Genomic DNA, 27,427 nt, shown 5'->3' with positions numbered 1-27,427 from the left:
GTGTATAGTATATCACTACATGATCATAGTGAATCACTGTATATATAAATCTTAAATTAAATGCCCCTGTTCAAAAATAGATTTTCAGAAATATGTTAAGACTACCATTAAATGTGATTTGGTAGCACAACAGAAAAAAAAAATAGCTGTGTGAGCCTTACATTTTTGTGGTGTTCATTTTGCAAATACATGGAGGGGTTGCACCCCCAGTCAAACGTCTTGCAGGAGATGTATACATGATATGTATGAGATCCATATGTGTAGGAATTTAAGGATAAATTATGGCCAGTTATGCTTTAAACCAAGAAGAAGTAACTTTTACAATAATACCAGCCATTTTATACACTACATGAACAATGCATGTAAACAAAAAAAAGGCATTTTAGCTGCATAGAAATGGCGATATATAAAAAACATCTCAATAATAAGCTGTAAGAAAAGCATTACCTCCTTCCATCACTAGATGGCAGCAAAATATTTATATCATAAACAGTTTTCAGGGATAGTCATTTTACTCTAGTGGCACAAATACAAAACATGAATCATGACCCCTGGCAGGCAAAGGGTTAAAGGGGAAAAATAGTGATATTCATTTTAATTTGGCTTTATAGTGTGGTAATTTGTGTCTTGCTGTTTTGGACTATTTAAACCACCACAACATGACACCACAGGATTTATATTTCAGTCTTGGGCCGCTACAGACATAAAAAAATGTAATAAGTTCACTGTGGGACTCAGGGAACATGTAACTATAAGTGGGTGTTGCTCTGAGCATACCAAAGATCAGAATAGAGACACAAGGCATTTTATAAATATTGGAGAGATACACTTGAGAGCCAGTAATCCACCAAATCAGAAAACAAGAGGATGCCGGACAGAGTGTGGCGTGTTCTCTCCCATCATATAGCCGATAACTGCTACTAGGCCGTGAGCACGTAGCATCATGAAAAATAAACTTTAAGATAGCTACTAGTAATATACACCCAACTTTTCTGCAGTATTTGTCTGTCCTGTATTTGAAAAAATATTGCTGAGACCTATACCTTAAATAAGTGTTCATTTTACTTATGCTGTAAACAAAATCAGAGTGTATATATATATATATATATATATATATATATATATATATATATATATATATATATATATATATTGACAGTATCCAGCTAGATTCCAGGTTCTGGCACAGCCTAGACTAGCTTTTATGACAGACATTTTACTATGGCACAAACAACTTCTACAACACTTGTCGGTGACAAAGGTGTTCTTGCACAGACACTTCGCCTGCTTGCCAATTTGTTTTGCTGCGGCTTACTAGTAACACGGTGAATGGGTTATTACCTTCGGGCAATCATCTTCAGGATCTTGTAAGAGCCCTTGATTAGGATCAGTGCTTCCTGGCGGGAGCCATACAAGGGAGTTCCATTAATATTCACCAGCTCATCTCCCACTTGCATCTTCTCAGACATTGAAGCTTTCCCTCCATCTTCAATCTGACAAGGTGAGGAACAAAGTATCATGTCAATTTCTATATCTGATGTGTAGACATGGACGACATAGACTATCTTGAACATAAGTAGCTGACAAGTAGACAAGTAGCTGATTGAGTTTGAGTCTGTAGAGCAGGGAAATGGAAAGACTAGATGGGCCAAGAGTATTTGATGGCAGGCAAGAACCCATGTTTCTATGTTTCCTCATATGCTCTGCATCTGCTTAACTTACATGTAACTCCCCACTCATAATACTTGCCATATAAAACACACCCCTATTATATGCCACTTAAAAGAGAGACAGGTTCCGTTTACAGAAATCTCTTTCCTTCTGCGGTCATTGACCATATTCTACTTTTATGTTTCATTATTTAAAGTCCCTTTCTGTTAATGTGTTTTGGACAGGAAAACATAGTGCATACTGAATTTGTATGGGCTGCCCCATTGCTGGGTCATTCGGCTGGACCTGTCATCCAGCTAAATGATACCAGCCCTCCCATAAAGCCAACCGCTTGTGCACCACATCAAACATTTTAACAAAATCTAGACCCGTTCACACAATCTGTTGAATCCCTCGATAAATTTACATTTTTCCAGTGTAAGTTATAAGGATGACACCCAACTATTACATGCTTCTCATATTATCATAGAAGCCACGTTGACCAACACTGAAAATGTAGAAGCCTACAGTCTACACAGCAACCCATATTGTCATTATTTTCTTACAACCGACTTTTCAGTCTTTAATCCTGAGGTTATAATTGTGACATTTTAACTAAAAGTACTTTGTCATGCCCTGTGTTACAAACCTATAGAACAGAGTTCCTTATTATCGTAGAGGTCTCCATTTGGAGATAAGCCATCAGGCCATGGTACCTCACTTTGGAGGAACAAAACTTAGAGCAGGAAATGTATCATAATGTACCTTAATCAGAGCTGTATTGCAGCCGAAGAGCTGCAGACAGATACTCCTTACCAGTCTTGGAAAAATAAAACTATGAATGTAGTACTCAATGCTGTACAGTCAGCAGCAAATATGCATATCACAACATAACCATAACCATGATCTACACATTAATCACACCTAATGGATCTCATCCAGACTGCTAAAGTATCTTAACGGCTCTAACAGAAAATCCAATAAAGTATGTATGAATATGTCTGTGTAGATAAGTACAGTAACAGATAATCCACATGCTTCAAACTTTGTGGGAACAGTTTGGGAAAGGCCCATGACTGTGCCCCAGTGCACAAAGCAAGATCCATAAAGACATGGTTGGATGAGTTTGGAGTGGAAGAACTAAATTGGCCCACAGACCCCTGACCTCAATCCCATTGAGCACCTTTGGGATGAACTAGAATGCTCTACTGGATGAATGGCCAGAAATTCCCCAGAATGTGGAAAGCTTCCCTAGAAGAGTCGAAGCTGTTGTAACTACAAGGGAGGAGGGGGTGCTACATATAAATGTCTACGTATTTAGAATGCAATGTCATAAAAGTCCCTGTTGGTGTGATGGTCAAGTGTCCCAATCAGTACACTGCGGCCCTGGAACAATTGCTCCATGTGCTCAGCTGTTAATCCGACATTGGAGAGTGGTTCTCTGTGAGGAGATACATGCACTGCGTATGAGTAGTTCTTTTTGTAATAGCAGCAGCCGTGTCTGTACTTCACATGTCTATGTAGTCAATGGGAAATGTCTGGTACACCAAACCAGCTTGTTTGCCAATTTAAGACTCGTCTTGCCCTGAGTTGAATTCTCTCAATTTGTCTCAGCACATTTGTATCTCCAGACACACAATGTCTCAATGCTTATTTATGAAAAGAGAGAGTCCAGTGACAGATTATTATTATTATCCTTTATTTATATAGTGCCAACAGTTTACGCAGCGCTTAATACAATACATAAATTCAAGGGATATGACAAGACAAGAATTGACAGACTACAGTGAGTTTATAGCTGCCTATGTAAAAATTCCAATATAAAGAGGTACATTATGATGTTAACCCCAAAGGGAAAAAATAAGTAGTTATGTATAGAAAGTTATGTTGGCATAAAGTTTGATAAGTTTTATTATCAATATAATAGTCAATGAAACAACGCTTTGGACCATACCAGAAGTTGCAGTGGCAGTAAGGTCACATATAAAAGAAACAAATGACAGCAAAATTAAATATTTTTGAGTCCAGCCCATTGAGCATTAGCACACTGTGTGGGACTGCTACAGTCCTCAACCTTCAGTCCTACACAGAACATGTCATTGAGAGTTAAGGGACTGACCTGGAAGTCCCAGGGAAGCAGCGCTTAACCCACCGATTCAAAGCCCCAGGATTATGGAAAAGGAAAACACAAACGCAGAAAGAACACTTACTCTATTCAAGTATGTTGGACAAAGAAGTACATAGTTCCTAAAGAATTAGAAAGTGTTTTCATTCCACCATATATTTTATGCAGTTATATTAATAGTATGCAAGTCTGGAGGTTTTCCCCTCAGCAGCCTCATATACGACCCGGAAGGGTTTGCAGCAATTTCAAGGGGGTATGCAGCCACTATTTAATCAAAGCAAAATTCAGACATAGATAAACCAATACAGTAGGGTATTAGGGGCCAGCCTGCCAGCTTGCAATCTAAACAGGTGACCACCCTTAAAACAAGCCTCCAGGCCACAAAAGCAGACAAAAGACAACTTGTTTTTGTGGATGTTTGGTATTTGTATTGTTAAATCATGTGGTCCCCAGGCATTCCCTCCCTGTATACATACAGTACCACAAAGCTATTTTACATGCACAAGTTAAATAAAATGTATATTTGTGGTATCTTTGAAATACAAAATAAAAAAAAGACACCAGTGCCCTCCTGAACAGAGAAGATGTACTTAAAAGGGGAATACCCACCAAATATTGTACAGTTCTCATTATCACATAATGTAATATTTTTTGGGGAGCTGCATATTAGTCATTTGTAGGTGTTCTTGCTGTGTTGTCTAAGCCCTACAAAAACAAACACCCTGACTTCTACTGCCTATGGTATACATACATTAGAATGCCTTAGTCCTGATCACTCACTTACACAGTGAAGTTTAAACAGGGAATGAGAACTGTACAATATTTGGTGGGTATTCCCCTTTTAAGTACATCTTCTCTGTTCAAGAGGGCACTGGTGTCTTTTTTTTATTTTGTATTTCAAAGATACCACAAACTAACAATGGTCTGCAGATAAAGGATAGTTATTGGAACAATAGAATAAAATCAAGACTTCAGTAGATTAGCACTGATGAGCACATTCATACTCATACGGCATTCCTTAACACAAAGCCAGAAGCTTTCTCTCATGCACTCATTTTTGCAGTTACCCTACTATTAAACTGATACTAAAAATAGCTTTAAGTAGAATAAAAGGTAAACAGCTTCTCTGCCTTTTGGCAAGTGAGTACCTGTGAGAGAGGGAAAGCTTGGTCCACTGGCCTTAAGGCTAGGGATGGCGTCAGAGAGCGCGAGGTGTTATAGCGTCCCCCTAGCATGGATCCGCTGGGGCACTCAGCACTATGATGAGTGGGGGGGGGCACACTTTTTTCCCCGACTTTGCACAGGTTGATAAGCACATTGTGTTCACCTTGGATCCCCTCATGTTGCAACTTTTTTTTATATACCCACTCTTAAATTGCCCCAGCCATCGGCTGGTGGTAGAGGGTGAATTTTTTTATCTTATCAGCCATTGGCTGTTGCCTGTGATGCCTTCACTGGCACTTGTTTTGGCATCGACACTTTTCAGTTTTTTTGGATTCAGAGCACGATTGATTTCAGGTTTCGGAAGTGAATTAAGCACCATTGGGTTGCCTAAAGCCACAGTGAAGCTGAGCCTCCGAAGACTCAATCCAGTATTGGTGGGGTAACATATTTTGATGGCGCTATATAAAACAAATAATACTAATAATAATGTGCCTATGCATGCGTACGATAGAGGCAATCACTCAGATACTATGGCCAAAATCTTACAAGGTTTATACAGACTGCACAATTTGCTCATGAACCTGACCTACTCCATTGCCTAGTAATCTACTTCCCCCACTCTGCTATTGAAGCCATCTAAACATCAGCATCCACCAATGCCAACTATCAGGATAAAAACCTCACTGGGAACATCCACTTAGAGACACAAAGGATAAAAAGGGAAATTAAGCAAATTAGAAACTTTTTGTTTTTACGCCGATTTTACCTAACCATGTGCCGAACACTTACGGCTACACACATAAGCATTTAGCCTACTTTCCACTACTCCACTTTTTAATGACTCAAAAGTTGTAACTAGTTTACTACCTGCCTAATTTCCCCAAAATATACACACCTCGTATCCTCACATGTTTCTTTTGTTGTATTCCTTGAGGGTCTTGGCTTTTTGACCTCAGTGCTTACAAGTTTTAAGGAGTGATAAGGATCATACGAGGTAATTACAGTAATCGGACACAGTCCATGTAAGAAGAGGGAAGCATTTATCAGAAAGTAAGATCTGCCCTTATCAGTTTTTAACTTGCATATCTAGAGCGCATTTTGCGGGTGGAGACAATTTTAGGATTTTGAATTGACACTAATGGTATAAACATGCAGAAATGAAACAAAAAAGAAACTGGAGTGTCCCTTTAAGATGGTAATCCTACATTGCCATACCCTCCTTCTTCTGTACAATTAAATATACAAGCTCGACAGTTGAACTACGCTATGCTTGCAGGGAACAAAAACACACCACCTGATTTATCAATAGTTTCAGTCTTTTTACTTAATAAGGGTTATTTATATTTTAATTCTTTTTTTACTATCAAAAGAAATGTTGCCTCGATTTCACTAAAAGAGTTAAAGCACCCATTTTATCAATTCTACTACTACACATTTTTATCACTTTGAAAGGTCACATAGCACAATAACAGGAAGAGTTTAAAATTACAAAAGATATTAACTATATTACAAAAAAAGTGAATTTATACTTAGGAGTGGAATGATATGCTGGAAAAGGATTTGCCATGTGGTCAGAAAAACGCTGCTAGTAGAAATTCTTCAATTCCCCTGTTGCATCTTTGAGGCACCAGTAAGGGGGTGGTACACGAGGGGGATATAGATGCTTTTTTCTAGAAGACCCCCACAAGCATTTCCTGCCCCAATTTATAACCCCTCCTCATGCTATTGTGTGTGTTTATTTTTTCTGGCGGACAAATTAGACATTTGTGTGCCTCCCTCCCCCATTGCTTCAACTTCAAACATAAACATATGTTAAGGTAAATGACTACTCAGAAAGCCCATTTTAAAGTTTTCATCTGCTCTTTACATATCAAGGTTCATACTTAAGAATACCACTTACATAGCTACCAACAGTCCTGAATTTAACGGGGCGGTCCCGACAACTGTCCTCTTTACAGGGACACCAGGCAGCTTAAACATGCTCAAAGGCTAAATCAATTACTGTGCATGGAAGAAAAGGGAGAATAGTGTAGTATTTTAAAGATGTCATGATATAGAAAAGGGAAAAGTAGTGCAGTTAGAAATCTAAAAACTATACTACAGATATAGCAAGAGGTAAGTTTTTGACAACTGGTTAACTGTTCATTCATTTTGTCATGAAAAGAACAGACACGTATATTAATATGTCAATAACATTTAATAATTGACATTTACTGTGCCATGTTAACTAATTTCATTACGCTTGATGATATTTTTCAAGACACAGTAAGAGTATATTCAATACACACAGTCAACTAATGCATCTGATGATTTTGATGTGTAAAACATACTGGCGTGTGCACAAGATACAATATTATAATGTATAGCATTTGCAAATCCATGGAGCATCCTACAAACTGACAGCAATCCACATTATCCAGGTACAATAGTTCATAGGATCAGTGTCAACCAGGTACAAGGTTTCTTGATATCATTATTAAAAGGCAACTGCCCCCTGCCCAGGAAATGCTATATTGGAATGCTTGTTCAGGGTGTGCCCACCTGTAGAAACACCAATCTGTGTTTAGCAGCATTGCGCCACACGGATGGGTCTGCCATGTTCTGGGAAGAAACAGGAACAAAATTGGAACATGCATCATTTTAATTTTTTTAGATGAGGGTAGTCGGTGGTGTGGCTAATTTTTTAAAAACTTTGAATATTTTTTCTTATATTTTTATCTATTTTATTGCATTTCTCTCTAGAAGATTGTAGTGCACAGTAGAGATCTCATATGGGGTAATTACAGATCCAAGGGCTCTCTTTTTGGAACATGGAAACTCTCGCTATGCCTCAGAGCACTATTTTGAAATGAGTTTCTCCCTCTTCACGTACTGATCCAGGCTATTCTGTCACCGCCCTTGCAGAGATCTCCCCGTGTAGGATCATACTGTGAAGAGCGTGATCAGCAACTGAGAAACCTGCCAGGAGACGCGATGGGGGTCTCCACAGACTCCTTCAGTTCTCTGTGTGAGTGAGGGGATGCTTTGGTGACGTCACATTAGATGACCCAGCTTGAGGGCCATACATTTTGGACCCAGCTGGCAGGGGGGAGACAGGGCTGTAAATCGACAGCTCCCATGCAGGAGCACTGATTTAGTCTTGTCACTTTAAGCATCAGCAGGCTGTAACACCACGCCATCCAGCAACAACCAACATCTGCTGGAAATGCGGCGTCTATTACGTCTATCGCAGTGACAAGGTAGACGTTCTCACATTAGTATGATGATGCATCCTATAAAAATAAGAAAAAAAATATATAGCTCCAGTAGCCCATGGAATCTTTAGTAAAAGCTGATGTCTTATTGGGCTAGCATTAAAAATATTACATAAGCATTCAGGACCTCAGAGGTCTCTTCAGATAGAATTCCATTAACCCCTTCGTGACAAAGGCTGATTTTACTTTTTGTACCCTTCGTGACAATGGCCTTTTTAACATTTCTGCGCTGCTTGTGTTTAGCTGTAATTTTCTTCTTTCCCGTTTACTGAACCCACACACATTAGATATTGTTTTTTTCAGGACAAGAAGGGCTTTCTTTAGATGACATTGTTTTGATTGTATCATATTATTTACTACTAAAAAAAGTATAAAATATGGTGAAAAATTTAGAAAAAAATGACTGTTTCTAACTTTTAGTTGAAAAATCGTTTACTCATCTATAAAAGGTAATGAAAAAACCTGCTAAATGGATTCTACTATTTGTCCTGAGTTTAGAAATACCCAATGTTTTTCTACCCATTATGGGGCAATAAGTACAGGTAGCGTTTTGCTATTTCAAAGCCATTTTTTCCAAATCTGGTAATTCTTCCCCCCATGTGCCATTTCGGGTATCTTTGAACCCGGCGAATGCAATTTACCCCATCAAATCATATATTTTTGAAAACTAGACAGCCCAGGGTATTCCAAATGCTAGTATTTTAACTATTTCCATGCACCATATCTACCACCAGTTTTTGTCAAACTTTGTGGTAGTCATTTTTTTGCATTTGTTTTGTCACACACATTTTACTTCAGGTATGAATTAAAAGGTTCTCGTTTATGTCACTATCACAAAACACCCCAATATGTGTTCAGCAACATCTCCTGAGTACAGCGATACCTCACATGAATGATTTTGCCTGGCTGTTTGGGGGCAAAAGGGCCACATTTGGGGCATGCGCATTTTTCAATGTTGAACTTTGGCATTTGGGGATCCACTGCCTATGCCCTATTTGGTACATCTTTGAGTCGGGCCATTTCAGTGTGCCCAATAAACCCATATATTTTTGAAAACTAGACACCCCAGGGTATTTCAAATGCTAGTATTTTAACTCTTTCCATGCACCATATCTACCACCAGTCTTTGTCAAACTTTGTGGTAGTCATTTTTTTGCATTTGGTTTTCCACACACATTTTACTTCAGGTATGAATTAAAAAGTTCTCGTATATGTCACTATCACAAAACACCCCAATATGTGTTCAGCAACATCTCCTGAGTACAGCGATACCTCACATGAATGATTTTGCCTGGCCGTTTGGGGGCAAAAGGGCCACATTTGGGGCATGCGCATTTTTCAATGTTGAACTTTGGCATTTGGGGATCCACTGCCCATGCCCTATTTGGTACATCTTTGAGCCGGGCCATTTCAGTGTGCCCAACAAAACCATATATTTTTCAAAACTAGACACCACAGGGTATTTTAAATGCTGGTATTTTAACTCTTTGCATGCACACATTTTACCACCAGCATGTTTTCAAAGTTTGCAGTAGTATTTTTGTGTGTGTATTTTTCCCACACACACCTACTTTATGTATGAATTTACAGCTCCTGGTATATGCCGCTGTCACACGACACCCCATAATGTGTTCAGCAACATCTCCTGAGTGCAGTGATATCCCACATGCATGGGTTTGTCATTTTTGTGGGAACTAAAAGGCCACATTTGGTACGTGTGCATTTTTCTAATTGGAAATTAGGTGTGTGGCCATCCTTCCCCCGGTGTTAATTGGGACGTTGTTGAACCTGGCCAATTCAATTTACCCCATCAAATCATACCTTTTTTAAAAGTAGACACCCCACGGGCATTTAATATGCCAGTATTTTAACTCTTTCCATGCGAGAATTGTTTTAAGCTAATATGCTAATTTTAGGACTTGCTCACAAAAATATATTTTTTATATATAGATTTTTTTTTTGTCTTTTTTAAAAAAAAATGTTAACATTTTTTTTCAACTTGGAGGTTCCCCTGATAGTGACATCAGTGGGAAATGATTTTTACATTTTACTAGTTTTTTACTATTTTTTTTCTAATTATTATTAATTTTATTTTATTTTTTAATTTATTTTTACTAATCACACTGTGATTAGAAAGCTGGGTTCCATTGACTTGCATGGTGAATGCAGTACCTGTATTCAACCTGCAAGTGGAGCCAAAGTTCTCTAGATGGTCTGGACCATCTAGCGAACTTTTAAAATTTGTTGGTTCCTGTTACAGGGCAGCGGCCATCTTGCTTGATGGCGAAGATCATCGGCAGCTGCGGCTGTGACCGCTCTCCGGAGCGGTCACAGCCCATCGAAAGGTAAGTGTTTGGTGTCGCTGGATGCCTCCTGATCGAGGCATTCCAGCGACACCATTTAAGTTTAGGAGGCGATCGTCGATCGCCTCCTAAACGCTTTTAAAACGGGCGTCCGCCGCCATACAAAGTATGGCGGATGTTGACGCCCCGTGGAGGGGCCAGAGATGGCCCCTTCGTTCCGATTGCGGCGTTGCTGAATGCCTCGAGGTCGAGGCATTCAGCAACGTTTTTTGGGTGCAGAAAGCGAAAACAGATCGCTTTCTGCACCCGTTTAACCCCTTCGTGACAAAGGCTGATTCTATTTTTTGTACCCTTCGTGACAATGGCTGTTTTATCGTTTCTGCGGAGTTTGTGTTTAGCTGTAATTTTCTCTTAACCCATTTACTAAACCCACACAAGTTATATATTGTTTTTTTCAGGACAAGAAGGGCTTTCTTCAGACACCATAATTTTTTTCATATGATGTAATTTCCTATAATAAAAATAATAAAATATGACGAAAAATTGAAAAAAAAAACAAATTTTCTCACTTTTATTTGAAAAATCTTTTATTCATCATAAAAAACTACTGAAAAAACCTGCTAAATAGATTCTACTATTTGTCCCGAGTTTAGAAATACCCAATGTTTTTATGTTTTTTTGCTTTCTTCTACACGTTATGGGGCAATAAGTACAAGTAGAGTTTTGCTAATTCAAAACCATTTTTCTCTGAATCTGGTAATTCTGTCTCTATGTGGTATTTGGGGCATCTTTGAAGCCAGCAAATTAAATTTACCCCACCAAACCATATATTTTTGAAAACTAACCCTTTCCATGCACAAATCCTACCACCAACCCTTTGTCAAAGTTTGTGATAGTAATTGTTTTTGGTGTTTTTTTCACATACTTTGTACTTCAGGTGTGAAATTACAGCTCCTGGTATATGTTGCTGTCACACAACACCCCGATATGTGTTCAGCAACATCTCCTGAGTACATTGATACCCCACATGCATGGGTTTGTCAGATTGTTTGGGGGCAAAAGGGCCACATTTGGAACATGAGCAATTCAAATTCAGTAGGAATTTTACATCTGGGTAAAGAAAAATGCTTGTACCCAACTATCAGTAGGGACAGGTTACAAGAAAGCCTGGCCTATCTCCAAGAAGGGATTTTATCTAGCACCTTAAGTGGTCCCTCATGCCACGGAATGGACACAGGGTTCACTTGACAGTGCAAATAAAAACGCTTAAAAATGGAGGAGCAAATAAAAGCTAAAAAACTGTAAATGTAACAAAAAATAAAAAAAAAAAAATACAAAAATGGAGCAGGAACAAAAAAAAATTAAAAATGGGAAACTGTGTGATACAGCTTGAAGCAGTCACCGACACAGAGTGCAGGTTTTCCAGGGCAATCTGGACAGTAAAATGTAGTGTCCTTTCTTTGCCCCCTGCTGTAGCATACCCTGCATCTCTTTTGGGGATTCTGCTTCTTTGCTGTAGGGGGGATTTTAAAAATAAAATGGGTAGCCCCAATTCTGTTGGTTCCCATCACTACTTGGGGACCAGGTGCATCACGGTACAAGATACCTGAAATTACTTCGAGCTGAAACTGCAAAAAAGACAGCTTCAGCCCAGTGTCTGCTTTTTTGTGCAGCAAAAAAGCGTTATAGGTTGCAATTTGCATTAGATAAATTGCAACCTTCTTGTACCAGGCCTTTGTCTTCCTCATAATGAGGTAGGGCTGTAGGAGTTGATCTGACAGATCAACTCCACCCATGTGCTTGTTATAGGCCCTGATGCACACTGGCTTTGTAGTGACCCCAGCTCTGCCACGGACAGAAACCTCCACGGTTCTTTCATCGTGGATGGTGCTCAGCATGCACACCTCTTTTCTGTCCCTGAACTTCAATGCCAAAAGCTCCTCTTGGCGTAGAGCTGAGGTCTCCCCCTTTCCTAGCCGGGTTCGTACCAGGTGTTGTGGGAAACCCAAGCGGTTCTTTTTTATAGTACCGCAAGCTACCATATCGAAACAATACAGCAGCTTGAACAAAGGGACGCTTGTATAGAAGTTATCTACATACAAGTGGTAGCCTTTGTTCATAAGGGGGAATATTAGGTCCCAAACAATCTTGGCACTGGTGCCCAGATGGTCTGGGCAACCTGGAGGGTCAAGGTAGCTATCCTTACCCTCGTATACCCGGAAGGCATGAGTATATCCTGTCTCGCTCTCGCAGAGCTTATACACCTTCACTCCATACCTAGAGCGCTTGGAAGGAATATACTGCTTGAATCCCAACCTTCCTTTATATTTCATCAGGGATTCATCCACGCAGATATCCCTTCCAGGTGTATAAACCTCTGGAAACCTGGCAGCGAGATGGGTAATCAGGGGGCGGATTTTGTAGAGCCTATCAAACTGGGGGTCCTCCTTAGGGGGGCACAGGCTGTTGTCGCTAAAGTGCATGAAACGAAGAATCATTTCATACCTTTGCCTAGTTATAGTTTGGGCATAAATGGGGGTACTAAAGATGGGGCTGGTGCTCCAGTAGGAGCGGATTAAGAAATTCTGGCACGTCAATGGGAGTCCATGGCTGTTTTGCCCAAAAAGAATTAGGGCTAGCAGCACGGTGCTGCTGGGCATAAATGTTTGTTTGTGTGACAATGTCTCCCAAGACATCGTCTCCCAAAAAAACCTGCACAAATTGCAGTGGAGTGAATCCTGTAACATCAATATTGATGCCAGGAATTCCAGAAAAAGGAGGGATAGCTGGCTTGTACCTATTAGGCGCTACCCATGCCTCTGGTGCACTGCCACGACTACGTGTGGCAGGCGTCCTAACAGCCACAGATACATCTAGTGATGACCAACGTCAAAATCTGACGCTGTATCAGTGGCCTCAGAATCTGTGGCCAAAAAGGCATACGCCTCCTCAGCCGTATACCGCTGCATGGTAACAATTGCAGCAAAAATAGTGGGGAAGGAAAGGGTTAATGGCTATAATAAAAACTAAAAAAAGTAAAAAAAATATATAAAAAAAACCAAAACCCAAAAACAATTGCCACTATGCAAGATCACTGTTTATGCAGTGATCAATGGCAATGAAGGGGTTAATATTATATGGGTGGCTCTTATAAGAGCCTTTGGATCAATATATATATATTTTTTTATTACAGAATACCTGAAATACCAGAAAACACACCGATCTGTCTCTCTCCCTCACTAGAAACAAGTGAAGGAGGGAGGCAGATCCAATACTGATCAAAGGCAATGTTTAGAAAACATTGCCTTTGATTTAGCAAATCATGATCACTCTTATGAGTGATCTGACCACTAGGGGTGTTATTCACTGGATGTCCATGACATCCAGCAACACCCCCCCCCCCGATGATGACAGCAGGCTCCGCCCCCCGGCTTGATGGGTGCCGCCATCTTGAAACACCGCGTGTGTTTCGAAGACGCCGGCACCGGGAAGGTAAGTTGAGCATTTAGGAAGCGATCGCTAGTCGCTTCCTTTGCTAAACAGGTGTTGCAAAGATGCCTCGATACTGAGGCATCTTAGCAACACCAGCTAAGCAAAGGAAGCGACTCGCGATCGCTTCCTAAACCCGTTTTTCGGCGGCGGGCGCCGCCATGTTTGAAAGACATGCAGTCTTTCAAACATGTTTTTTTATTTGCTCCTAGGAGCGATCGGGGGGGGGGCCGGGAATGTTTTTTTTGGTGTTGCTCAATGCCTCGATGTCGAGGCATTAGAGCAACACCGTTTGAGTGAAAAAAAATCGATCACGGATCGATTTTTTCACCCGTTTAAAGACGTGCCGGTCCTGGCACGTCAATTGTCATAATCGTCACGATTTTCGGTGACGTGCCCGGACCGGCAATTGTCATCAAGGGGTTAAAGACGTGCCGGTCCTGGCACGTCAATTGTCGTAAAGCACATGCTTTTCCGTGTCGTGCCAGGACCGGCAATTGTCGTTAAGGGGTTAAAAAAAAAAAACTATAACGACAACATGGAACACTGGTAAAAGTGGTACACAAGAACAAGCCCTGAAAGAGTGAAATCCAAGGAGGGGCGCAATGACTGGGGAAGGATATGGCACAGAAGGATATGGCACACAAGGATGTCTCTAAGTGGTTAATTTGGGTTGAGTCGAGTTTTGATCAGTAGGTGGACGTTGCAATTGGCAGGAATTCAATGCACTTATAAGGGGTGGGATTAAGTCAGCCGCCCTCTTCACTCAAAAGTTGTGTATTAGGTTGTAAGAACTTTGTTCCCGTCCGCCTGCCCTGTTTCACGGATGGCTGGTTGGTTTATTATTTATTCAGTTTATTTTGACCTGGTATAGTGCAGGAGCAGGCTGTCTGAGATATGGCCTTGCTCGTGGTGCGCAAGTCTACGATGATAAGGCAGGGCAGGTTTCATAGCCACTGTGCTAGCGGGAACTTTTTTGCAGCAGTACACCTGTACCAGGGTTAGTTTATTTATCTTATTTAAGTTATAGTGTATAAAGGGCTATTTCACAAAGTCGCATTATATATTAATAATATGCTTTTATGGTTATAAACAATCTTGAATTAGGAGTGCAATAGTGTCTCGACTGAAGGGACATCGTGGTCATATTATATATTTTCCAATAGAGGAAATAAAATTTATTTCATCAATAAAAGTGTGTTTCTTAGCAGGTATTAGGATAAGGCCCAACAGACTGTCCCACAGCCGTGTTCACCTCTACCTGCGGTTTCCAACCACAGAAGACTGCCGTGCATCAAAGACAGCAGAAGGAACCTATAGGGACTTTTCTAGGTCATGTGATTACTGTGATTTGACATGAATGCAACCACATGGCAAAGCCAATGCAAACAAACAAGGACTCTGCCTCAGTCTGCATGCACTTTGCTATACAGACAGACTGCATTACAGTCACTTCATGCATAGTGTGCTAAAGAACTGGTATCCATGGAGTAAACAAAAAGGTACCCTATACCGCTACTATCAACAATCCTAAAAGCACAACATCAGGGGAATCTGCGTTGCTGTAAGCTTTGTGCATGTTAAAATAAACCAGAAACAGAAAATGCACAATTATATATAAACTGCAAGTTGCTATCACAGTTTAGAATAAAATCTAGCTTTTATATCTACAAATGTATTTGTAATAATACATTTATAATACACATGGTGCAATGGTGAAATATAAATACTCCAATAAACATCTACTTATTGTCTGAAATATATTTTTGTTTATAACTCAAAAACAGACTTCTGGTGCTTGGCCTGCTCTTGGCCTCCAGAAAAATAAAGAAATTCTATACATGACAAATAAAGAACACCACAAATAAGTTTTGAGTTTATGCTAAATTCTACACTAAACATAATAATGAGGAATGCCAAAAAAACTGGTTTAGGATACATTATACCATTTGTCTTTTAAAGGTTAGATAACTATTCTAGTTTATAGTAAAATATTAACAACTGGAAAATAATGAATAGATGTATTTACCTTTAAAAAGAAGACATTTTACATTTCACAATGATAGCTGTTTTAGAGCCTTTCTTGCTTGTATCCATAAACTGACGCTTTCAGAAATTGTCCTGCAAATAGTATGTCTTAAGAAGGCATAGCCTGGGGGTGGTCATCCTTAGAGATGGGAGGGGACTGGTCCCACAGCAAGCATCAAAATGTGCAAGGGTACAAGAAACCCTTTGTATAGAAGGGCAAGTCATTTAGGATGTGGGCCAGAAAGAGAAACCTAGAGAGTGTTCTAGAGACATAGCTGGGTTTTCATGTTTCAGCAGAGAAGAGGGTCTAAGTGTTAAGGAAAATAGAACAGAAAAGAGCAAGCAAACGCCAAGGACGGTGGGGTTTAGCATTCAACATACTAAATAGTTTATTGGTTGTTTCATAATTAAAAATATCACTTATAAGAATGACCAAAAAAGTCCTCCATCAGTGGCCATTTTTGTTATGTAATAAGTTCTGTGTTTAGCTAGATCATATTACTTGTTCCAAAAACTATCCCACGATAAAAACAAAAACTTACATTGATCCCATATTGCCATCACTTTGTATGCATGCATATTTAAGTGAGTTATGGAACTGATAGCACTTTACCTGAGACACATGTTTGTGATATGCTACAGTCTTGGATTGTGAAGACTACACCAAGGGCTCTGGCATAGTAAGGACAGGGCTATTGGAGTTTGTACAGGTTTGTAATCCAGTCCTCTAGTCACCCCCAGCATAGTCGCATGGGAGTGATGACAAAGTCATGGTTTTGAGGCATAACAAGGAAACTGGATCTTGGTAGTCACAAGGAAACTGGATCTTTGTAGTCACAAGGAACTATGGTAGGGAAGGGAATGGGTTTTGAAGATATGACTTATGAGAGGTAGACTTGTGCAGAGAAGAGAGGCACAAAAGGGTAAGTAACAAGGCAGAGATTGTAGGGAGTTTGTGATAAAAATAACCAAGCAGGCTTGGTGGTTAAGAAGAATAAAACGAGTGTGGAATTATAGAAAGAACGAAGTTGACTGTTAAGGAGTTCTGAAGAGAGGACCACTGGAAATGTCAAGGAATGGTGATGAGTGGGTAGAACATGATACATGGGGTGTCAAAAAGAAGACAGAACCTGGTGTGTGTTATGATTTAAGAAAAACATGGCCAGTCTTTTAAATTGTAAGGCCAAAGTACATCTACATATTCCATCTCAGATTGCTTACATTCAGTCTTTATAACCCATTGCACAGCGCTAAAGAATCCATTGGGACCATATAAAAGATAACACCAATAACAAAAGATCTAAGCATGTGTATGAACCAGACACACTAGGTGTTGAGCTATGAAAACCACAGGCCTAGAGAAGAGAGAAAAATGGGTAGTATCTGTGTATGAAACAAATGGAGGTGAACACCTGGAAGGCAGAGAAGGGAAAACGAGATGGACACAAGTACCTTAAACAGTTATCTAGACTCTTTTTCAAACACTTCTATGTTAGTTTTCATTTTTCTATTCAATTTTATTAATGATGTGTACACAAAGTGCTCACCTGCTATAAAAAAAATCTCTTTATTACTAATAGCATCCCATTCCCTCTACTTCTCAAGTACCCTGTATAATTTCACAGTTAGACCTATTTAATAAATGCTCACATATTCATTTTCTATTCATAAACACTCCAAACCCATTTATGTCCAACTTGTTCCATTATTTTTCCCTTCAAAGCTTATTTACTGAGATTGCAAGCTACACATTCCTTCTTTACACAAGGTGATCTTTAATACTCTTGCTCTTGGATGTCTCTACACTCTCAAATCTTACCAGGACTGCCCTATGCCCAACCCTGCTACTTCTCAAACCTATTTACAAGTGCTGCAATAGCTATATTCCTTCCCACTGCAGTCCTATATAAAATCTGCCACACATATCCCCTGCTGTCCCCCAATGTTTCAGCAACCATTCTAGAACCCTTAGTCCGCCATCTAATGACCTGTACACATCTGTTCTACCAAGATAACTACTTTATCACATGACTCATCCTGCCTAAACCATGTTTCTAATTCCTACCTATTGACTACAGCAATGTTCCCTTCCCTCTGGTTCGTTTTCCCCTCATTTCTCCGCGTACTTTATTTAACCAGTATCCTTCGGTACATTGCCTTTTGTTTACGTGTATGTAGGCAACAGTGTATGTACAAGGGCACAAATAAATGTCAAAAACGTCAAAAGACATCTACATCCCTGTATCTAGCATCATTCTCCATCAAAGCACTCCTTGTTACTGCATCATTCTCACTAGTCTATCTAACTCTATGTCCATGACTTTATGCATAAATTTCACACAACCTTTTACTTTCTCCCCTGTGCATTATCCTAGCCTTACACACATACTTTCAAACAGCTGCAGCATGATTAAAAAACAGCCCAGAAATGGATGAAGTCTTCCCTCCGACTTCCAAGGCTAATGCTTCTCCAGCTGGACCTGCTCCCTCCCTCCTGCAGGAGGCAGTGGGTCCCCAAGGCTGTATAGGAGGCCACATTCTCAGACTGTGACACAGGCTGTGACCAGAGACCTCAGGAATGCACTACACAGGGGGACACTGGCAATTATTAACCAGTCACTGCATTAACTCGTCTTGCAAAAGGACCTATACGTCGCTTTCACAGACACAGTGCACATTATTTATGTAAAATGTATACATTTATCGTTGATCATTCAACATTCCCTTTCACCAAAAAATAGAAAAACAGGTGTGCTAGAAGCAAATGGAAAAGGTATAAGAGGAATGGGACAATCTGTTACAATGTTCTTAGGCAAGCAAACTGCTGTGCTACTCTAAGTAACTAGCGTTTACCCAGAAAGACTTCTGTTCACTTTACTAGTGGCTGCTTCCCACTTGTAGGCAGGCACCACCATAACGTTTAGTGCTAGCTCTGAATGCTTTCGCCCATCATCGCTCCAAGACTATGCAGGCGTCTGTCTGGCACAAGGGCATTTTCATCTTATTGGCCATCAAGTATTGCATGAGATCAGATGGCCAGCATGTATGCAAAAATGTCTAACCCCCAGCAGCATGCAGGGATCAGTAACTGTGAAGCCACTGGTACTTCATACAATCCCCCTTTGAAACATTAAACTATCCCATACAAAATGATTGTATGTCATAACAGTTGACAGATTATATGCAGCCATCTCTTTTCAGATACTTCCATCCAAGAGGGGCAGCCCCCTGCCGCAAAACCGGGGGACAGATTGATCTCTTAGGCTCTGCCACTGCTCAATGGGACTGTTATACCACAGCTTCTTTAGGATGTGTTACAGCCGTGGAGAGATCATTGGGGCAGCGCTCAAGGTAAATAAGTATCTGTTCTAGCTTGAGAACAGAAGAGGACTGGCAACATCTCACCAGGTAAGTCCTTGTTGTATTAGACACCCTGGTGGCCATATGGGTAACTGCATGTAAAACACACAAAAAATTAATCTAGGGCTTTAAAATCTTTAGATTACAGCAGCCCTGTGGTGCATTTTATCCTCTGCTTTCCTTGCCAAACTTTCACTTCTTAAGAAAACAGCTCCATAACTGTGAAAGTAAAATGTGTGCTGCAAATACATTTGGTCTGCAAATTTGTGAGTGACCCACCCAGGATCTCACTGTATTGGTTTTAAGCCATTATAGTGAGATAGTAAATATAGATTTATTTATTTTTTTTAAAACCCACTGCACTTTGCTACTATTTCTACACATTGAAGAAACCAGTGAGAAGCATGGTAGAAAAACAAGGGGATGTTTGATTTCAATTCATAAAAGCTGCATTATATGTGAGGCTGGTGTAAAGTTTCCACTTCTGCACCCCTTGCAAATTATGTTATCCACTAAAACATCAAAGAGAGAATCCAATCAAACAGAGACAGTTAAAAACGTTGTTACATTTATAGTATTTTTGTTTGGCCCAGCTATTAAAATAAATAAATGTAACTGTAATCAAAAAAGTAATTACGCTACAGCAAACACAGGACTTATTTTTATTTCCATTACACACAATCCCAATAACATGGTATTGATGAGAAAAGCTCCTTGCTTGTGTGAGCTACTCTCACACAACATTTTCTACTTTTTGCGATATAAATTCAACACAAGATGCAGGTTCCGTTCATCACACAATATTATAATAAATACAAAGTCTGAAATCATGCCTGGTTTAATAGTTGTTTTGTGCTACTGTGTAAAATTACACAAATGGGGCCACTACTTAACAACATTTGCACAAACACAAAAGCAAATGGATGAATGACAAGTAACAACCTACTGTGTGGTTAATATCTACTGTATGCAGTATTATACATCTCCAATGCAAATCATTGTCTTCTTCAAGCAAATTCACCTATGGTTCTACTGAGTAATAAGGCAGGAAAAGCTGGCTCCTACCGGTTGCATTGTACCCCTAATCATGCGATTCTTAACCAGACATTTTCAAACCTCAGCCTTACGTTCATTTGTATGTTTAACCCCTATAATGACCATTATAATTATTATTTTTGCTGTCGTCCACCGTGTTCACAAGCTTCCAAAGTTTTCCGGTTTCATGAGTAAGTGTGAATTTCTCTCTTGTATCTATTCAATAGCCATTTTAGTTTGATAGTCTAGGTAAACTAAAATGAGATAAACTATTATACATGGAAGAGAAGCTCTTGAGTTATGTTCTATAAATTCAATTAATTTGGACATTCAAACCTGAAAAGAGGATTCATATAATACTTTAATATGAGATGCCCTTCTCAGTAAAGGGACTGTTCCCACCTCAGGGCATCTAGGACCCAAGGTGGCCTACTGACTGCAAACGTTCTTCAACTTATATAGTGTGAACAAATCCCACAGCACTGTACAATGGTGGTTTATAGATAACACACATTACATAAGTTACAGGTTTATATTTAATGGACATTAACATGAATGCCTAGACCACAAGTACACAGTACTGCTAAAGGGAATACCAGCATGTTCTGCAGTGCATGTAGTGGTTCATACTCTAGCCATGTCCATCAGCCCTGCATTTAAAAGTCAAATCCGTAATCAGTTTCTTTAAGAGTGTTTTATATTATGCCTATAAACGCATACATACATATATATATATATATATATATATATATATATATATATATATATATATATAAACAAAATAAAAAGTATCCCTTGTCATTTTTCTTCTAATTGGAACTTCAGGTATAAGACCACTTAAGTGGCATAAAAAGAATCCTAACCTTCCCTTTTAGCCCTCCCCCTTCCTTCTATGAACAAAAGGCATCCAGGGGGTTTCACTCTAAACCACTTCCTACTGGAATCCAGAGAAATGTGAATTGAGGAGGAAAAAAAAACCTATTAAAACACAAAGACTATGTTTTACATAAACTCGCAGGTTTCATTAAATCCAAGAAGACAAGCACCCCGCCCCCATTGGCTGAGAGCTGATGGAAGGCAAATGTGTTTAACATTACGGTTAGTTCGAATTTTTCTAGACTGTTTCCTTCCACAGAAAAAAAAACACCAAAGTTTACAATAGGTGAACAGTATAAATCACTCTTCTACCAACACAGCAATCCCATTAAATCTGAACATTTTCTATGTATATTCGTTATGTATACAGTGAGTACGATGAACTATACTGCTGTATTTGCGATGTTTTAATCTGAAATATTCGTTAATGTATAACACATTGGGATTAATTAACCAAAATTTACCCTGAAACCACACGAGCATTAAACTAGCCTCGCAGGGGGAGAAAGCAGCCCACTGGTTTTAAATCGAAAGTATCTTGAGCTAAAAACATGTAAATGTGATATGATGAAAGTTACAGCGAAGTTTTCGTTCTTCCAATTCCTTGTATGCGGAATGATCGTAAAGTTCTGCTTTTTTTTCCCTTTTTTAACAAAACGGAGATTGTGGCTTCAGGGGAAGAAAAGGTCATATGCAGCATACATAAAATCATTTTAAAGTTAGTTTCACAGGCTCTGGATTCTGTAGCTATCCAGTAAATAAAGCGTTGGGGATTTTTGTGCCACAGCTGGCAATATAATTTTACGTTGATCGTGGACAAGGTCAGTGAAACAATGAAATCTGACTCTGCAAGTATATTTGTCTGAGATATAGGCAATCCATAAACTGCATTATATAGATGTATATGGTACAACGTTTACCCCACAATTTAGGTTGACCCAAAATTCATCCCCTACTTTCTGTCACCATACATACCTTTGATATGATCAGAGGCTCCCCGTGTTCCAGTCCCCCTTTTAGGGTAAACCCCCAGGGTGCTCCCCCTTGTAACTGCACATGGATGCACTGTGACTGGTATAAAGTCCCATCTACAGCCTGCGGCTCCATTTCCACCACTTCTCCATACAACGTCGAATTTGATCCGGGTTAGACCCTTCCCACATTAAGTCCGGAGTTGAATAAGTTCCACATTGAGTTCCCAACTTATGCTAATAATATACAGACACGAGATTCCGCACTCCGTAACATACACACTCTCATTCCCCATTGCAAGGAAATCGTGCTGGGGGGCGGGCTCTACAGCGAGAGCAGCAACACACACTCTCCACTTACTATGGGGGGCGGGCACTCCAGGCCATAGAAAAAGAAAAGAATCTAGAAGTAGCGTTGCGCCAAAACACACACAATCACCTTTCGAGTTCACATTTTTATCATTATTTGGCGTATAGACATTAACATTATTCCTGCATTAAATGATCATGTCAGCTATTTTATTGCAACTCTGCGACTGCGTGACGTATTTTCCGTAAAGATTCCATCAAGACCTCTTGATAACGTTTTGACCAAAAAAAGTTGAGCAGCTTATTTTTTCACGTATCTCCCAATATACTACTTTTTGACCAAACAAAGCAGTTTGTTACAAGTACTCAATATGGATCTATATATCTAAGGCAGCCTTCATTTTTATAGTATACTATATGAAAATATATATATATATATATCTCCAAACGGTGCTGGTTCTAAAATAGTCAAGTGGTTCCAGTAGTAAATAGTACAATTAGCCCTATATTGCATTCCTATAAAATCTTTCCCATTCACTGTTATATAGAAGATCTGCATATAACTGGCCCAAGTATTACTAACCTATTTTAGCGGTTCCATATAAATAACACCTCATGTAACATATCAATTCCTTTTATTTAAGCTTAATTTGTTTCTCTCTGAGGCTGTCACTTTATTCGGTCCCTGTCTAAGAGCTCCGGGCACACCTTTATTTACATTTGGAAGGTGAACCCTGGGGCTGTACAGGGAGGCACCTGCATTTGAGATGATGATCTCTGTGTCTGCAAGCCAAGCCCTTACATTAACAACCTTAGGCTCTTTTATTTCAATATCATTATAAGATAACTACTGGAAGGCAGATGATCAAGTTATCAGAAGACTTAATATCTAAGGCACGTGTGAGTCACCAAGCAGATGGCCAGGTAGCCCCATCATCATACCTCAGTGGCATGAGGAGCCTATTACTCAGTGATAGTTTTTACAGTCAGGCATAAATAGGACTGTGTTTCAGTAAAATATAATTAACCCAATGAATTGACAAGAACGTCCCCATTACCATTGGAGTGTCCTTAAAAAAGTGTTCCTAGACCACAAAAAGAAGTCCTCCCCTCCCCCACTGTACTTGAAAAATGGTTGCTTATTAAATAAAGCAAAGGGCTTAATTATTAAATTGAGGACATTTTGTAACTGGACCCTAGACAGACCAACTGTATTGTTATTTTGATCCACATGCTGTAAGTGACTTGCTACCTGACATGGGAAGATAAAATGTTGACCATTTAATATATGATTTGGTTTTAAAAATATTTTATTGACATGTTGGGGTTATTTCACCTATGTGGAGCAGACACACACCCAGTGTTGATGGCTCTACAGTCAGTGGGATAAACAAACTATTAGAAAGGAATCAATAACTTTATATCTATTAAGGAATTTTTATGTGCCTTATACTCCTGGGTAAAACGGCTCAGATGCTAGCCAGCAACATATGAAGTGAGTATGTGTCCTGGAAAAAATGTCTGACTAGAAGCCCAACTCAGGGAGTTCATGAATATGCAAGTTTCCCTACGTTAAGCATGTCTCAGCGAGTGGGAATTCAGTTTGCCACTTTTGATCATACCTAGGAGATTTCCAGGAATGCAGTCCTGCAGGTCTCTCCATAAGGGAGATGGAAGGGATACAACGTGGTCAAAGAAAGTGGAGATAACCAAAATGGGGTCAGGCAAGCTGTGGGTGGGTGGTTAGGGCAGGACCAGACAAGGAGTATACAGAACATAACATAACCTCCTCAACTCCAGGTTAGGGCGCTGGAGCAATTAGACAAAAAGGGACACACTTGCCCCCCCCTCCCACGAGGTACTTACCAAAACCACTACTTGCCTCCTGGATGTCCTTAATAGCCAGTCTGTCATGATTGACTAATGGAATATAGTGGATGCATGGAAGGGTAACCCAGCAGAGGTGGCTAGTTTCTTTGTTTAAGCATTCAATGAGTTAATCTGAGGTTGATTTAAATGTGTTTCTTTGTACATGCCCTCTGTATCTGTTCTGGCAAGAGGTGTCATCTTCCCAAAGGACCCCTGTGGTGATTCATGGCCTAACTGATAAGGATCCTTAGTTATAGGAATTTAATTCCTATCTTAAGTGGAGGGGTTTCCATCACCTTTACCCCACCATAACTTATTGGCAGATCAAAGATAGGAACCAATTCTTGGAAAAGGTGTCATATAATTGGTGATGTGGTCAGAGGGGCGTTTTCTTGAAACAGAGTCTGATTTAGGGGCAATGCAGCGACCTCAAAGCAGAACTCCATGATATACTCTGTTCGGAACAACATCATAAGAAACCATCTGGATTTAAGGAGTTCCCACAGGCCTGCTTATTGGAGAAACTTGTGAGTGAGAGTCCTGTCTTTAAGTCCCATTGTTTTTAAGAACTGTTTGCTGTTTTATTTTTATTTTGTATGTCTTGTTTTTTGTAATTGTGGCACTGTGTAATCTTTTATCTTTTTGTTATTAAAATATTCATAATGTAAATTTGTAAATGTAAAGTCTTTGGGCTCTATCCACAAACCCTAAGAGAGGAAAACACATTACTATATTGTTATTAAGTTCTACAGAATATATATATATATATATATATATATATATATATATATATATATATATATGTTGTTTGCCCGGGGTGGGTTGATATATATATATATATATATATATATATATATATATATATAGCCAAATGTTCTAATTCGGATTTCTCACAAATCCGGTATCAAAATGGCAGACTACCTGGGGGGATACAGGCAGGATTTGAGGGTTAATTTGGTGTCATTTATGCCTTGTTAAGGGGTGAAGTTAAGGTGAAGGTAAATCCAGAGGCCTGGTGCTATTAACCCCTTCATGCCCACGCCCTCCACACAGTCACTGCTTGGCAAGTAGTCCTTAACGTGACACAGTCCTTGTCACTTCCTAGCGTGAAATGTAAGCGAGGGAGCTACAGGCCACATCCTGTAAGTACGGTGGCCTTTACCTCCCTCACTGTGCTTCAAGCATAGAAATGAAGTCACTTCTCAGGACACAATTTTAGTGAGGGAGTTACATGATATAGTACTTACCACATCCTGTAAGTACTGTAGCCTGTGGCCTGGAAATGATGTCACTTTATAATGTACATTGTCGGTGAGGGTTGCTAGGTCTCCAAGTGATCTGGGGCTGGAGCCCATAGCAGATGGGGTCCATTTTGGGAGTGGATGCTGTGCACACTGCATATATATATATATATATATATATATATATATATATATATATATATATACAAAAAAATTAATTTCACTATTTCCAGCAACCTTTGTCAAATATGCAACCAAGTCTATTTGCTTTAGACACCCCATCTTAACTATATAGTATTTACATAAGGATTTACCCCAGCAGCCAGATTACACCCACAGGATTTGCCCCAGCAGCCAGATTATACAGAGACACATGACTCCCTCAGATTGCATATACAGGATTTACCCTACACCCAGATTGCACCCAACGTGGTCTCCCCTCAGTCTCAGGTCTCTTCTCAATCTGGCTCAGGCACGCACCCTTTGTTTATTCTATACCCTTTAGACCCAAAACAGTAATGTATAGACTGCCAAAATACACACATATACTTTAACAAATTCCTGCCTGTAAACACATACATACACAAGCACATTTACAATTGCCCTTACACATAAACATCCTGGCTTAACCCCTTCAATCCCCTATAGACGTACCGGGACGTCTAGCCTTTCGTGCAGCGTCAGGAACACATCCCTGCCGCTGCACGGGAGAACAGGCTGTCGTTTGACAGCCTGGACCCCCCCCTGGCAGCAGAAGCCAGCGTTGCTGGCTTTCTGCAGCCCGATCCCCTGTAACAACTTGGTGTGTCATTAGCCTTGGGGGACTGAACCACATCCGCGTCAGTGACATTACTGCCGGATGTGCGACACTGGGGGAGGGAGAGAGAGAGAGATAGAGACAGAGAGAGTTCGTTTTGCAGAGCTGCAGTGCTTAGTGCAAAACCACATTATATATTGGGGATAGTGTAGTGTTTTAGAAATTGGCCAGGTAGGTACAATGGCGCAACATGTCTTCAGCGCTGAGGAGGCTCATGACTGCCTCACTCAGTCTGATGACGATGCCACTCTGACCGCGTCAGACGCCGAGGCCACTCTGACCGCGTCAGACGCCGAGGCCACTCTGACTGCATCAGATATTGATCCAATATCTGAGGAATCCTGCTGTGCGTCAGATAATGACGAGTCAGAGGAAGACGATGATGGCCAGGGTCCATCTGCCAAAGCCAGGCGTGGAGAGCCTGACTCTAAATATAATTGGGTGCTCCCAAATATGATAGACCCAGTAATCCCTGCTTTTACTGCGACTCCTGGCATCAGATGTGACATCGATGCTAGCGAGCCAAAGTCATTTTTCCATTTAATGTTTGCCCCCGAGTTTTTTGAGCTGCTAGCAGCTCAAACAAACCTCTATGCAGCCCAGTGTCAGGCAGCTGACCAAGGAGACAGAAGCCAGACCTGGTACCCCACTGACTCCCATGAAATTAAAAGTTTTTGGGCCCTGACCCTTATGATGGGCATTGTGAAAAAGCCCACGATACGCTCCTATTGGAGCACAGATCCCGTAATATCCACCCCTGCTTTTTCCCAAATAATGCAGGTACTTTGGGCTCCTAAGATTTTTACATTTTACCGACAATTCCCAATGCCCCCCTAGAGAGCACCCCCAATTTGACCGTTTATATAAACTGAGGCCCATGATTAATTATTTTTCACGTAAATTCCCTGAAATTTATACCCCCGACAAAAATGTGGC

At 40.1% G+C, this 27,427-nt stretch overlaps 1 protein-coding gene and 1 non-coding gene across 2 annotated transcripts in view; both read right to left on the bottom strand.

The window, feature by feature from the left end:
• The window catches only part of LOC149282297 (protein Shroom4-like), a 47,012-nt gene extending 24,621 nt beyond the window's left edge, over positions 1 to 22,391 (bottom strand). Inside the window, exons 1-2 of the mRNA XM_089498364.1 lie at positions 22,260 to 22,391; positions 1,342 to 1,493 (exon numbers count right to left, since the gene is read on the bottom strand). Coding sequence (XP_089354490.1) covers positions 1,342 to 1,493; positions 22,260 to 22,391 — 284 coding nt within the window. The remainder of the gene's footprint in view (positions 1 to 1,341; positions 1,494 to 22,259) is intronic.
• Positions 11,623 to 11,752, bottom strand: LOC149282298 (small nucleolar RNA SNORA35). The gene has a single exon (XR_016277977.1). It is a non-coding gene; the product is annotated as a small nucleolar RNA SNORA35 (small nucleolar RNA).
• Positions 22,392 to 27,427: the final 5,036 nt, after the last annotated feature.

The sequence above is a fragment of the Sceloporus occidentalis genome, unplaced genomic scaffold, assembly GCF_023333645.1.
Source record: "Sceloporus occidentalis isolate IW3139 unplaced genomic scaffold, rSceOcc1.0.p SCAF_119, whole genome shotgun sequence".
Classification (NCBI taxonomy): Eukaryota; Metazoa; Chordata; class Lepidosauria; order Squamata; family Phrynosomatidae; genus Sceloporus; species Sceloporus occidentalis.
The sequence above is the reverse complement of the archived record's forward strand: the minus strand, read 5'-3'. Positions and strand labels throughout refer to the sequence as shown.